Below are 13,417 nucleotides of genomic sequence, written 5' to 3'. Positions count from 1 at the left end.
TTTTTGATTTCTCCTTCCACAGCTTTAGGTCAAAAAACATTAAAAGCCTGTTGTTTTGGGGGAGTGGGAGAGAAGAATCAGGGAAAGCTGGAGATGGGATGACCAGAATCGACTAACAAGAACTGAGCACAACATTCAAAGCAAGGCTTCCTTATTGATTCATATGATGGCCTTTTAACAGTTCATAATTATCAGGCTCTCTCATTCTTTATAGGCCCAAATTTCTAGTTAGATGTTTTTTTAAAAATATCTCTTCATTGTGCAGTTGTTTTATTGTAATGGCCGTAATAATTCTGAGATATTTCTCCTGAGTTATTAAAGTTAATTCAGAATCCAACAATGTGAACAAGTAAATCAAACTCAGTCTAATTAATACTCCTTCCTACTTATATTGGATCATGTCTATATGTCCCACTGAGGTACTGAGTTTTCATTGTGCCATGCATGATGTAAACAACCTAAATAAAGTATGTGTGCATTGTCCTGACAATAAGATTTCACAGTGCCCCAAGATAACTTTTTACAATCCCTTAAGCAAATCTTAATCCACTTTGTCTCATCTGTGGAGAGCATTCAAGATGAATTAGACATCTCTCCAAAAACCAAAGCCCCAGTTATAAATTCCTGGGAGGAGGCTCAGAATCATGGCTCTAACATGAAATTGAGACACAGGAGATCTGTGTTTTTTTCCTAACTTTATTTCTGATTTTCTGTATGACTCTGTCCAAGCCTGTTTTGTGGGCCTTTTCCAGCAGGCATTGCAGCACCTTCTTTTCAGCTGCCGGTATCATTTAGTGGCAAGACTGGGCTTCTCTGAAAGGCAAGCCAGAAGCTGAGGATGACAGTGAGGCAGGTGCAGTGGTCTCACTGAGAGATGCAAGGTCCCACAGTACCCAAATGAGAGCAAAGCAGGTCTGCCAAGGGCAGCCAGGCCGAGCTACGATTCCAGATCACCAGAAAAGTCTGTAGTGATGAGACAGGTCTGAGATTCAGCCAGGAAAGTCAAGTCGTAGAGTCAGAGTCAAGATCTGGTCCAGTGGTGATGTTCAGCTAGCAGTTCACTGGTCACCAGGCAAGCCCATAGTGAAGACTTCAGGCAGGTCCAAGGTCAAGCCAGGAAGCCAAATCCTCAGGTCAGGGTTCAGATAACCAAAGTGTGTGGCCAGGCACAGGCACAGCTGGCAAAGACTACGGGTGAGAGCCTCAGCTTGAATGCAGCTGCTGGCTGGAGGGGCACAGACCCCAACTTGTTGCAGCCCTTTTCACAGCAGTCTGATCTAAGGTTACAAAGCTGCATCATATCAGAGCTGACTTTGAGCATAAGCAGCTAAAGCTGTAGAGATGTGAAGGGGTGTGCTCAGGGCCCTGACAGCTTGGTCCTCAGGGTGAATACAAAATTCAGAGTAGAAGGTACTCACTAAAAAAATGATTTGATGCTCACCAAGAAATGCTAAGCTTGTGACTGAATTCTCTCTGTCTCCTAAGTTAGAGAGTCAGGAACTTAGCAAAGCACTAATTTGAGTCAGTTCTCAGTTATCTGGGATAAATTAAGCAAACCTGCCTTTTCTCAGAACCCTTGGCTTATGTATTGTGCCTTTTTGCAAATGTATATTCAGATATGTTTTTACTCTGTTCAGTTACCCCAAATCTTATTTCCTCCTAGATAGCTCAGTGTGAGATGGGGGGGTCCTGTCTTGTCAGTATATATAGCTACAGGCTTGAACTTCTTGAGAATCTGTTTCCCTGTTTCTCAGTTTGAGATCTGTTTCTGATTTCTCAATCTTAATGGAGCCAAACTATAAACAAAGCATTGAGTTGCTCTGTTTGGAATACTTCTGGGAAGGCCCATGGAGAGAACTGCATGGAGACAGAGAAATCCGAGTCTACTTAGATATTGTGTCAATATCTTCATACTGCAATTTTGTTTGCTGCCTATCACAACTCCACCTGAGTATGCTTCTAGGTGGCTAAACCTGTATATTTACTGTTCTTGTCCTCGTAGACTCTTCTGGTCCTTTATCTGTACCTTAGCATATCCATGTCTTCTAGATATGCTATATTTTTCCCTACCCTTTTCTAGCCATTCTGTTGCTTTCTGGTCTCTCTCACCAATGTGCCACTATTGTGCCATATTTGTCATGAGCCCTATTCACCCACTGTACTTTCAATCACAGAAAGAATCCTTCATCATCCTCACCATTCATATTCAGTACAGTAATTGTCAATGTATAATCTTTATCTATGATGTTATCATGTCACATGGACAAAAATCCTAAGTGAGGCATATTTTTATTGGTGTTACTATTGTTCCTAATCATACATCCTGTTCCTTGGCCATTTCTGTTTATGATCTGTAAGAACACGGGTCCAAGAAGTATCTCTTTTTGTCTCCAGACTGCTTAACAGTGTGCAGTAAGTAAGTGGCCCTTTTATAGTTCAGATTTGAAGATCAATTATCTTATAGCTGTTAATACCGTGCTCAGAAATAAGAATTTGTGTGCAAACCCATCATTATAAAAAAGCCTATTAAGCTCATCTTTCCTTGTCAAACTGTAGCATATGTACTGAATTGAGAAAGACAACTGAAGTTACTACTTAAACTGACAAAATTAGGATCTGGATCAAAAGATCAAGCAACTCAAAGATATAAAATATTTGAAGTACACACTATAAAAATGAGGGCCATTTGCAAATATTTCCTCCATATTTACTATTTTGCAGGATATGGGTTTTAATCAGGTGCTACTTTTTAGGATTCATCAACCACTTGCATACTATTAACACTCTGAGACTTTATGCCTGAAAAAATTATGTTTCTCTCTGTTTTAATCTGTTCATAGTTCTGTCTTAAAGTTCTTCAAGATGCCATTTTGTGTGATAAAAATGCTGTTCAATAATAAAATAAAATTGAGATCCATGCCTAGCCTGTTTTGAAAGGTGTGATTAGGAGCACTTATTGATTCACATGCTTTATTTTATTTTCTCTGTGTGTGGCTTTTATGCATCAAATCTTCTAAGTACATGCCTGAGAATTCAATCCTGATATTACCTTTCAACATGCTGAATAACTTAGTTCAGAGCTTCTTAGATTTCTGGATAATAAGATTTGGTTGTCATTTCCCTAGAGGTTAGACCATGGGCATCTTTCCTCTGCTCCAATTTGCTACTTCTGCCTCTGCTCTTCATCTCTCCAAGCAATTTAATGTTGTGACAATATTTTATCAATCCCCTGCTAATGATTTCAGTGTCTTTTCCGCCCCTCACTGATCTCTCATCCTCTATAAAGTCTTCTCTGCCTACCTTTTTAATATTTCTTTGTGGATGTCCAGTCATCACTAAGCCTGATAAATAAACATATGTATATGATCTCGTTCCCTCAACTCTTCTTCCTTCTCCTTTTCTCTGATGACAGCTTCATCATCCTTTCCATCTTCTGAGCTCACTACCTTAACATCATCTTCATTCTCACTCTTTTTCCCTCGTTTTCAGCCTGAATCACCAGCACCAACACTTTTTTCAGTCACCTTAGTGATTGAGAAACATTTCTGTGCATCTTCCCTGTACAGTCAGTCTAAAATAATGTTGCAGTTGCCCTTGCCTTTCTGTGCTATTACCATGTTTTTCACCTTTATGTCCGTAACATTAAACTCATTTACTTAAATTTCAAGTCATTCTATCTCCTTCATCATCATCCATCTAATGTCTCGCATTACCCTACTCCTTTCCTTTCCTTGAGAAGTGCCTTATGACAAGGCAAGAGTAGCTAAGGTAGACCTTAGCCTCCTTAGTAGCATGAATGCTCAGTAATGCTGAGAAGAGTGGAAAATAGTAAAGCTCTTTCTTTGGGCGTGACTGTTGTTCTTTTCAGCTGTTCGTGTCTTCACCTTCTTCAACCTTACTCCCAGAGGACGGAATTGTCTTCCAGTTAATGAAGTACAGCTTCCCTCCAAGTCTTGTTTAAAACTTTTGTTTGAATAGCCATATATTTCAGGAAGCATTCCATTTATCATGAGGACATATTTTCTCCTGACTGTTCATGAAAAATTAGTTTACCTTTTCACTGTTTTGATGGGCTTTTCTTCAAACTTGTGATTTAGATTTGCAAACTTAAAAGTGATTTTGTTCTTTATATACCACACTGGCCAGCTGCAAATAGCCATATTCATCTTACAGGAAGTGTTAATAAGTGAATAGTAACAATGATTACACAATAAAAATGTTAAGATTTTTTTTTTTCTAAGGGGACGTGCTGAAGTGGCATCTGGAACATAGCCAAATTCTATGATACTGTGACCATTTTCATATGCTAATTCTCTCTCAGAGACTGAACTTTAATAGTTTAAATCTTTCAAGATTATCTCTTATTTTTTATAATAAGGCTTTTATTGTGCATAAAAATGATTCTTAAGCCCGTAACTACTGTTCAAGCTTCTGGTTTTTAAATTTCCATTTTGATTTCCATAGCTGGAGCAAAGAAAGGTTTGGAAAAAGAATGAGAATTATAGTCTTATGCTCTACCTATTTTATTTTTATCAAGCCAGATTTTTCATCATAATAAATGTGGAATCTGAAACCACTCAGAGAATCCATATGCGTATGTGATATTTCATGAGTCTTTGAAATTAATATACTCCTGAACTGTTCCTAAAATACAGAAGCTGGCACTGAACAAAAGAACACAAAAACAAAAGGACATGCTTGCCTGCTGCCTGTGAAAATATTTTTTTAATTCAATTACATAAGTAGCAGAAGAGATCTGAGTGTTTATTAAATGCATCCTCATCACTGCCTGAAGTCATGCTACTTTTTAACTTGTGATAAATATTATGCTGGTCGTATTATTGATATGGTAGCTTATTGCTGGCATTTCTTACATACTGTTGGAAGCATATTTAGCTGTCAGACAGTTATGTGACTGTTCCTGTGTACTACTTACTGCTCATATTGTTTAAAGGACTGCACTGGTTGGTATGGTCAAAATAGGAATGAGTTCGCTAGTTTTCTGTGGTCCTTATCGTGATAAAGTTATTATTTTATAAAAAGAAAGGTAACAGTTACCTCTCTTCCCCTTTGCATTGGCTATGGAATATAGGAAATGTTCAGAGGCCACTATTATGGTAGTTTCTTGATTAACCTAAAACATTGTTCTTAACCTTCAAGCAGTGAGCACATTTAAGGCACAGTTTGCTTTGTACCAAAGGAAGGGCTCTATGCTGAACTGTCTTGCACTTTGAAATCTCCACTGCACCCAATTAAGAAAAACATCTCTGACAGGTCTCTACTTCTGCCTTTACCTGTAGTATGTCTTGCTGCCCAGGACTTGACCAGTTGGTGGGTAGATGCTATGGGCTGGTGAGCTTCAGGGACAGCAGTGCACAGTCAGCTTCTAGGGACATCCCCTTCTTGCCTGCCCATGGAGCAGTATGGCATAACAAGATTTTAATTCAAGAAGGCAATATTTCTGTGTCGATATTCATAAGGAGTAGTAGATCTGTTAGGTAAGAGAGCATTATTTCTTAGGGATGCTTTTCTGAGCATTGCTGTGTGATGTTGGCTCTCTGCTGGGACACTGCATGCACATTATTCACAGACTGATGATTACCTGGTTGTTATTCTTATGTTCACGTACAGGATCTCAGTTCAGCACAATTCTTCTGTTATATATGATGTTGTGTGTGGTAAAAGGTGGATTTATCTTTGTACTGAGGGGAAGTTTTTAAAGTAGATCATCAAGCCTGCTCAGATGCAGAAGTCCACAGCAGATCTGGAGATCCACATATTAGTATCCCTGAGAAGGGGATTTCAACGTTTGTGGTTGTTCCAGAATGTCTTTAAAATGAAGTTTTTGGGGTTTAAGTGAATAGAATAAATCTGTTATGAATATCATCTTGAATATATCCATCTGGCTCTTTGATAATGAGCAAAACAAAACCTTGTTTCCTGTATATCCAGTATTAGCTAAGCTGAATGAGCGTATCTATTCCATAAAAACAAAGGTTTTATATGATGAGTCAAGAGAATAGTTCTAAAATGTATAAATATGGTTCAAATTGAATCTTCTTAGTAGACAGGTTTGCAGAAATATTCAGTATTCTGAATTCTAACACAAAGATCATTTCATATTCTGTATTCTGAACACCTGTGAAAATGGCAGGTCTATTCATGACTATTTTTCCCAGAAATAAATTTATCAGTAGCTCACCCAGAAGGCCAGTATAATATTCTGTCTGAAAAATCAAAACCTGTTGTGTGATGAACTGAAGTGTACTAAATGCTGAATAATTTATATAGTATGCTGTCAACTGACAAGTCAAAAAAGGACAGGAAAAGAGGGAAAGTCAAAAAAGGACAGGAAAAGAGGGAATGATGCTGCTAATAGGCATAGCCATTCTCTGTTGTTTGTGATTGAAATTCACTCAAATTCAGATTTCTTCTATCTTGATTTGACACAAAGAGTTAAGCAGAAGTCAAGTTCTTATGCTAGTCCTATAGATTTCTGTAAGTGGTTTTCCTTTTCTGTCAAGGCACTGATGCATTATCAAATAATAAATTCCTCTTCCTCTGCATCTTAAGCAATTGTAAATTAGGGATCAATATAATTACTGTGCTGTAAAACAGAACAAACCCAGAACGTTACCATTTAAGCAAAACAAGAATCAGACCTAGTTTTTTCCTGTTGTGTAAAGACGTGAGTGCTACAGAAATCAGGCTCAGATTTTGAACATCTTTTCTAAAGGTTTTGAGATCAGGGTTTTGGTTCAGTCTTTGACAAGGTTAGGGATCAACTGTTTAATTTGGCTTAAGATCCAGTTTTAGAACCTAAATCTCAACTGTGAGAGCTGAAGTTTTGTTTTAGTCTATGAACAAATTAATATTCTTCAGGGGCCTGGTTCTGAAATGTTACCAGTGTTTGTTCAACAATGGAGGCTAATGGATGGGTAGGAAAGAGAAGGGCAAGATTATTCATGCAACTTACTTGGTTCTTTTATCTTTTATTATTTGGAGACCAGCAACATTGATCAGTCAGAGAGACACGGGAAGTTGCACTAGGCTGCTTATAACTCATTCAGGGTTATAAGTATCATAGCAATACGTTTTAGCTCTGGCATTCTAGGCCATGATCTACAAGGGCTAGTATACAAGAACTACACAATATTTATTTCACTCAGGACTTTCTTGGCACATTAATTAACCCCTCTTGCGCTGCTCTAAATAAACCACTTACACATCATTTCCATAATATTGTGTGTAATCAGGTCATTTGGATAGTCATGGAAAATTCTTCATTCCTTCAAGCAATCATTAATCAAATCCAAAGAAATTTTGCCATACTCAGTAAGTAAGAACAGTTAGTAGGTGCTTATTCAGAAATTTTCAGTAGAGCAGTATTGAACAGATTGTCTGCAACTGCAGCAAGATAGTGAAAAAAGGGTAAATGGAGATGTGTATGTAAGGGATATTAAAATGAATCCATTACGGTCAAAGCAATCACTAAATTGATTAGACTGGACTACTTGAAAAAAGGTTTTTCTGAATCAATAATTATTATGGAATCATCAAATACGTATGTGTTCTTATGTGTAATTGAACCACTGTGTCTTATAATTTATACTATTGGGCATCAAAAGGATATTTAAAGATTTCTGAAAAGAAGGCCTTTTTTACCTGTGCTCCAACTTATAGCTAGAGTAGGCCTTCTTCAATCTAAGGTATATAAATTTGACCTGAAAGATTCAGAACTATGATGATGTTGCTTTTTGAAGAAATACAGATTATATTCTACTTCCTGCATTCTTCACAGGTGGAATACAAGCATGCCCCATGAATGTGATTCCTTTTTCCTACTTGTTCTTTTTACCTTTGGGAAGCATATTGAAATTGTAATTGAAAGTATATAGAAGCCACAAGAGAAGCTGTCCAGGAAATAAAAGAATGCAACATATTCTACACCATAAACTTGTTTCTCTGCATCCAAACTTACTGTCTCTAAGTTTTCTCCCAACAAAAGCCTTCTGGGTGACTGTTTTGTTTCTGATTTGTGCTAGTGGTTAAATCAAAACCTAAGAATCACTCCTAATTAACTCAAGCACTATATCTTATATTTTTCTGAATGATACCTGGCATACCATAAGGATTGCCATAATGTAAATAAATAAGCATATTGTCATATATATCATATTGTCATATGATATTTTCATATGATGCCATACTGTCATATGATACCAGCTTTGATGAGTTGTGTCTACAGCAAGATATGTGCAAACCATAAGAATTATCTGAGGAGTGACAAGATGGATACATGTTGGTATTATGTCTTTGACATAAACAGTCCAAAAAGAGGTAATCAAATTAGAAAAGTAGAATGGATTGCACCAATAACTGAAACATCTTTTTATCTGAGAGAATAATATATGCTGTAGATGACGTATATGGGACATTTTTATATTTTGAAGTCCTTTTCTTCAAAACGGCACATGCCTTTTTTTTTCATCTGCTGCCTAAGTCATTTTTATTTTGTTTTTATTTTTTCCATTGCACATGTCCTTCTTATTAATATTCTCACTGACTGTATTTCCTGAGTATTTATATATACTTCTCCTGTGTGTACAAAAACAAGTGAAAATACTCCTGCCATGGTGCCTATAAATGTTCTCATCTGCTGGTGTTCTGTCTCACAAATTCAGGTCATAATGTTTTGGTAAGGTAATTTAAAAAAATATGTGCAATTTTTGTTTTTCCCCAAATTAATGAGAAGATGAAGTGTTCGTGTGGTAATTACAGGATTGAATCATTCAGATTGAGATAATTGGAGCAACATTTTCTAATACAAACCTATCATAAAAAAGATACAATAAAATACAAAGTGGATGACTTGTCATTCTGTCTTATTCTGTCTGTATAACAGTTATATAAGAAAATGACATTTGAGTTCCTGGCGTGTGAATGAACTGGCACCTGCATTACATACTTTCTTCTCTGGAAGACCTGCTGATTTTCATGCTCACATCAAAGTAAACAATTATTTTCATGCTGCAGATTAAAACTGAGTTTGAGAGGAAGAAAGCCTCATTTCACAATGTAGCTAGCTGGTCTTGCTCCAGGATCTCTTTGAGATGAGTTTTATATTAATATTCACTAAGAATATTAGCTTACATTTAGAACCAAAATACAGTTTGCGATGGTGCTGAAGAAGTCGGGTTGTTTCAGGCATGCAGCTGGCCATGTTGTTATGGGCTGAATTTGTTGCCTCCAGCCTGAGTCCAGTAGGCTACTCTTACACCTTTAAAGGACAGTGTCATGTCTGAAATTATTAGGCATGTGCTCTTGGAATCCCTCAAAAAAGTGGCTAAAGAATGGCATAATAATCTACTGTAATCTAATCTTAAAGGTAGTCTTCACAGGACATGGAGCAAGCATTTTTGCAAATCAATTTCAATTACTGTTTTATGTGTGCTGTGCTTTCTGTTTGTCTAAACAGAAAGCGGAAGTCTCCAGGATGTCGAGGTGGCATCTTCTGTGAAATTAAATAAAGGCCCTTTTGTTTGGCTGGTTTCTGCTTCTGAGTAATAGAAAAAATTGTCTGAACCATACATGGGAATATATATCTATATTTATCGCGTATAAGCCATAAGCCAAATACTTAGGTTTTGTATTTAGTTTTTATGTTATTCACCACCTAAATCTTAACAAATATTTTGGTATCTTTGGATCTAAATAGTGGTATCATGATTAATGACCCTATTTAAAATACATAGATAGACACAGTCCAGAGAGATACTATCCTAGACTCTCATCATTTATTCAGTTCTAAAGTGATTTTCTGTTGTGTGGAGTGAATTCCATTGAATAACATTGATTTCCTATTTCAATAAGGGGAACTGCCATCCTAAAGGTGGGTGAAATATTAAGACTCTACTGGCTAATTAGATAGATAGGTAGATACATAGATAAATACTGCACAAATAAAACAATACAGTCTCACACAGGCTGTATTTAATTTTGCAAACTAAATAACTGTGGGTTTAACTTTATGTTGAAAATAAAATAAAATTCTTACTGGATTTTAGTAACCATGGAAAAAATGCATTTGTACAGTGTTAATATGCTCTGTATATCCACTGATTGCATGTGAAAACATGCAATCCATTTTGTGCTCCAGTAATTCTGAAACACCCGGACACTTCTTCCTCAACAGACCACCTGAAATTTTACAAGGCTGAACATCCCTTAGGACTGTAAATTTATATGCCAGTTTCAGTCCAGAGGGGATTGTTAGTAGCGCTGTAAACCCCTCATGATAGTTTTATAATGGAAAGCCTGAAAGAACCTCAAGTACAGCCTCACTAATGTGATTCTAGAATACATAAGCAGTCTAATTTGAAACTAAAAGACAGTTATCAAGTAATAATTTGTAGAGCTAATATTGTTAACATCTTAATTTTCCTCTTCTTTTGGATTTGAATTAGAGTTTCCTTTCAAATAAAATCCACTGATGAGACACATAATGGTTTTCTACTTTAATTTTCCTGTTCTGATTGCTTTTACAGCTGTCCCTATTGTCTTTCTGTTTACACCACTCCCACCATGAAGTCCTTGCAGTGAAATCATTATGTAGATCAAAGTGTAGTCCTAATGTCTGAAGTCTTCCAACTACATTAACCTCATCATAAATTGATTAGGAGTAGCATTACATAGGAAAAGATTATCAACATGGCTTACATAAAGAGTGGAGCTAGTGCTCCAGGCATATTGCTTGTCATCTCTCTGAGTGTACCTAAGTATTTGCAGCCCTGACAGTTTCATAAAAGTAGTTTGAATCCTACTAGACACTGACAGTGTTGCCATGGAGTCAGACTTCCAAGCAAAGATAAAACTGATTTCCAGATAATAGTTGAGTTAGAAAAAGAAAGAAAATGAGGATGGGTAAACAAAATTGTAAGCTGCTTATTATTACATTTCATACTTTTTTCTTCTGTTTTTCTATATCTGTTACAGATATAATAATGACGTTGATTGGGGGTTTGGGGATGAAAAATATAATTAAGAATTCAGAATGGGGATTATTCTTTCAAGGAAAAGAAATCAAATGCTATACTGCCTTGTTCTCATTTGTGTGGAAACAATGAGGTCTTTTAATATGTGAATCTCCTTGATGGGTCTATCTTGAAATTGTGCCTGCATAGGGGATAAAAGCTCTGTTATTGCTTCATTAGCCTGCATCTAGCACTTGTGTTTCCCAAAGCAATTTTCAGCATCCTCTTCCTTTTACTGTCACATTTAATCATTTTAGAATTTGCTCTGAAGACAAAACTATGTCCTTACATGTGAATTTCAGGGTATAAGCCAGTGCATTGAATAATCCCTGTTAAGAAAGTTAACAAGAACCTGGCTGACAAGTGATAGAATCAATGCCACATAATTAATCCATAGAAGAACTGCATAATAAATAGAAGTCTATACTTTCTGTGCTAGTTAATGTCCTGTAAATTTCTGCTTTACTTGAATTGTGTTATTATACATTTTTGTTATTGCTGTACAGTTATCACTGTGTGATGCTTTAAAGCATGAAACACAGTTTTATTTGATTTTGTGATTGCTCTTACTAGTGGCCAGCATTCAGAAGCTTCCTGCAGCATCTGTTCTAACTGACATCAATTTCCCCATGAAAGGAAGAAAAGGAATGGTTGATTGGGCACGAAACTCAGAAGACAGGGTTGTCATTCCAAAAAATATCTTCACCCCTCTGTCAACAGGTAAAGAAGCATATCAGCATGTTAATTTTTTATTGGTTTTAACAAGGGAACTTAGAATCTTTCTCTTCAGACCACTGTATAACATAGAACTGATTATTTTATCCATCTTCAAAGGAGGTACAGTACCCACAGCTTGTCTCAGAGGGTTATAACGAGGCTTAATCTCAGCATCTTGAACAAAAAGAGCTAAAGAAATCCAAGACATTATTTTCTACATTGCAGAGCCAATGCTTAGTTATTCTGCATAGGATTGTATCTGTGGAGGTGTCAGGTGACTTGAAGCTCAGCTCTGCATTCAGCTGTACCTCCTGTAACTGCTCTGCTCCAACAGATTAGAGCATCGTAACAGATGACCTAACTTTTAGTGAATGATGCTCAGCAGACCAATTACTCTGGCTTCAGATCCAATTTACAAATACCATTGCAGTGCAGATCTGTGACATTAGAGAATTTACTCAGTACACATTAAACTCTAAAGACAGTCTTTAGAGATACTTAATTATAAAAGTAAATGAACTAACATGGATGCTAGTAAACGATGGATTTTTTGAAAACAGGATTTTCAGTGGTTTAAATCTATTGATATATACCTGACAGTTTTACATTTTTATGACAGACTTCCAGGATATAATTCAAAATGATAACAATTTCTTTAAAATAAAATTTATACTAGAAAGGTAAGTGCTATTCACAGTTATTTTTGCTGAGTTATTCTTGGGAAAGACAGAATTTAAAAAAAAAGTTTTTCCTTGCTCTTTTTAGAACTAGATGAATCAACTGTATTTGTACTTGGAGCAGTGCTGTACAAAAATTTAGAACTCATTTTGCCCACTTTAAGGTAAGAAACTTCTTTACCGTAAATACAATATGAATTAAACTTTAAATTTCAGATCATAACTATACTGTCAAGATAAAAGTAGACAGTGAACAGTGCATATAGATAGTGTGGGATTTTCATCCACTGTTACTTAAAATATATATCTTTGTCTTGTCTTCATGCTTTGTCATTTCTTTTATGGAAATAACCAATTTTATCTAATCTAAATTTAGCTTAAATAAGGAAATGTTTTTCTGGAAGTTTGTACACTGATGTAAGTTAGTGCTCAGGCCCCATACACCTGTGCTTCAAACTACTGCTTGTAAGGTTAGTATAAGTGATCTAGTAATGACATAATAACCTGATATAATAAGGAAGTCTGCTCTCCTTTTACACAAGTCTCTGCTAGTAGTTTTCCAAGTACTTTTTCTGTGCAAGCAGCATTCAGAAGGGACAGCAGAAATGTAGTGAGGATCTGTTTTAGAAACAAGACATGCATGCACCTGAACAACTATGGTATGTCAGTTATGAGGGCCATACACATACATAAAGAAATAAGAAGGTCTTTTGTTTTGCTTTTTACTTTCTGGACTTGCTGACAGACAATTTGGAAACAACTGTTTTCCCCCTTCTCAAATTACTGGTTAGGTCATTTCATGGTTCATTAATATTAGCTTACTTCACATGATCCTGTGCACCTTTGGTCTACTAATGTCTTTTTGCTGTAAAATAAACTGGTGCATATCATGTCACAATAGCTGCCAATGAATTCAGAATAATTAGAAAGCCATGGGATCCCTCACTCTATTTAATCAAAATTTCAAGTGTTGAAACAAAGGGTGGAAGA

At 36.3% G+C, this 13,417-nt stretch overlaps 1 protein-coding gene across 1 annotated transcript in view; it reads left to right on the top strand.

The window, feature by feature from the left end:
• Positions 1-13,417, top strand: part of ADGRB3 (adhesion G protein-coupled receptor B3) — a 468,945-nt gene that overhangs the window by 251,474 nt on the left and 204,054 nt on the right. Inside the window, exons 14-15 of the mRNA XM_067294133.1 lie at positions 11,607-11,753; positions 12,516-12,591. Coding sequence (XP_067150234.1) covers positions 11,607-11,753; positions 12,516-12,591 — 223 coding nt within the window. The remainder of the gene's footprint in view (positions 1-11,606; positions 11,754-12,515; positions 12,592-13,417) is intronic.

Source organism: Apteryx mantelli, chromosome 3 (genome assembly GCF_036417845.1).
Source record: "Apteryx mantelli isolate bAptMan1 chromosome 3, bAptMan1.hap1, whole genome shotgun sequence".
NCBI lineage: Eukaryota > Metazoa > Chordata > Aves > Apterygiformes > Apterygidae > Apteryx > Apteryx mantelli.
This window is presented reverse-complemented; position numbering and strand designations above follow the sequence as displayed.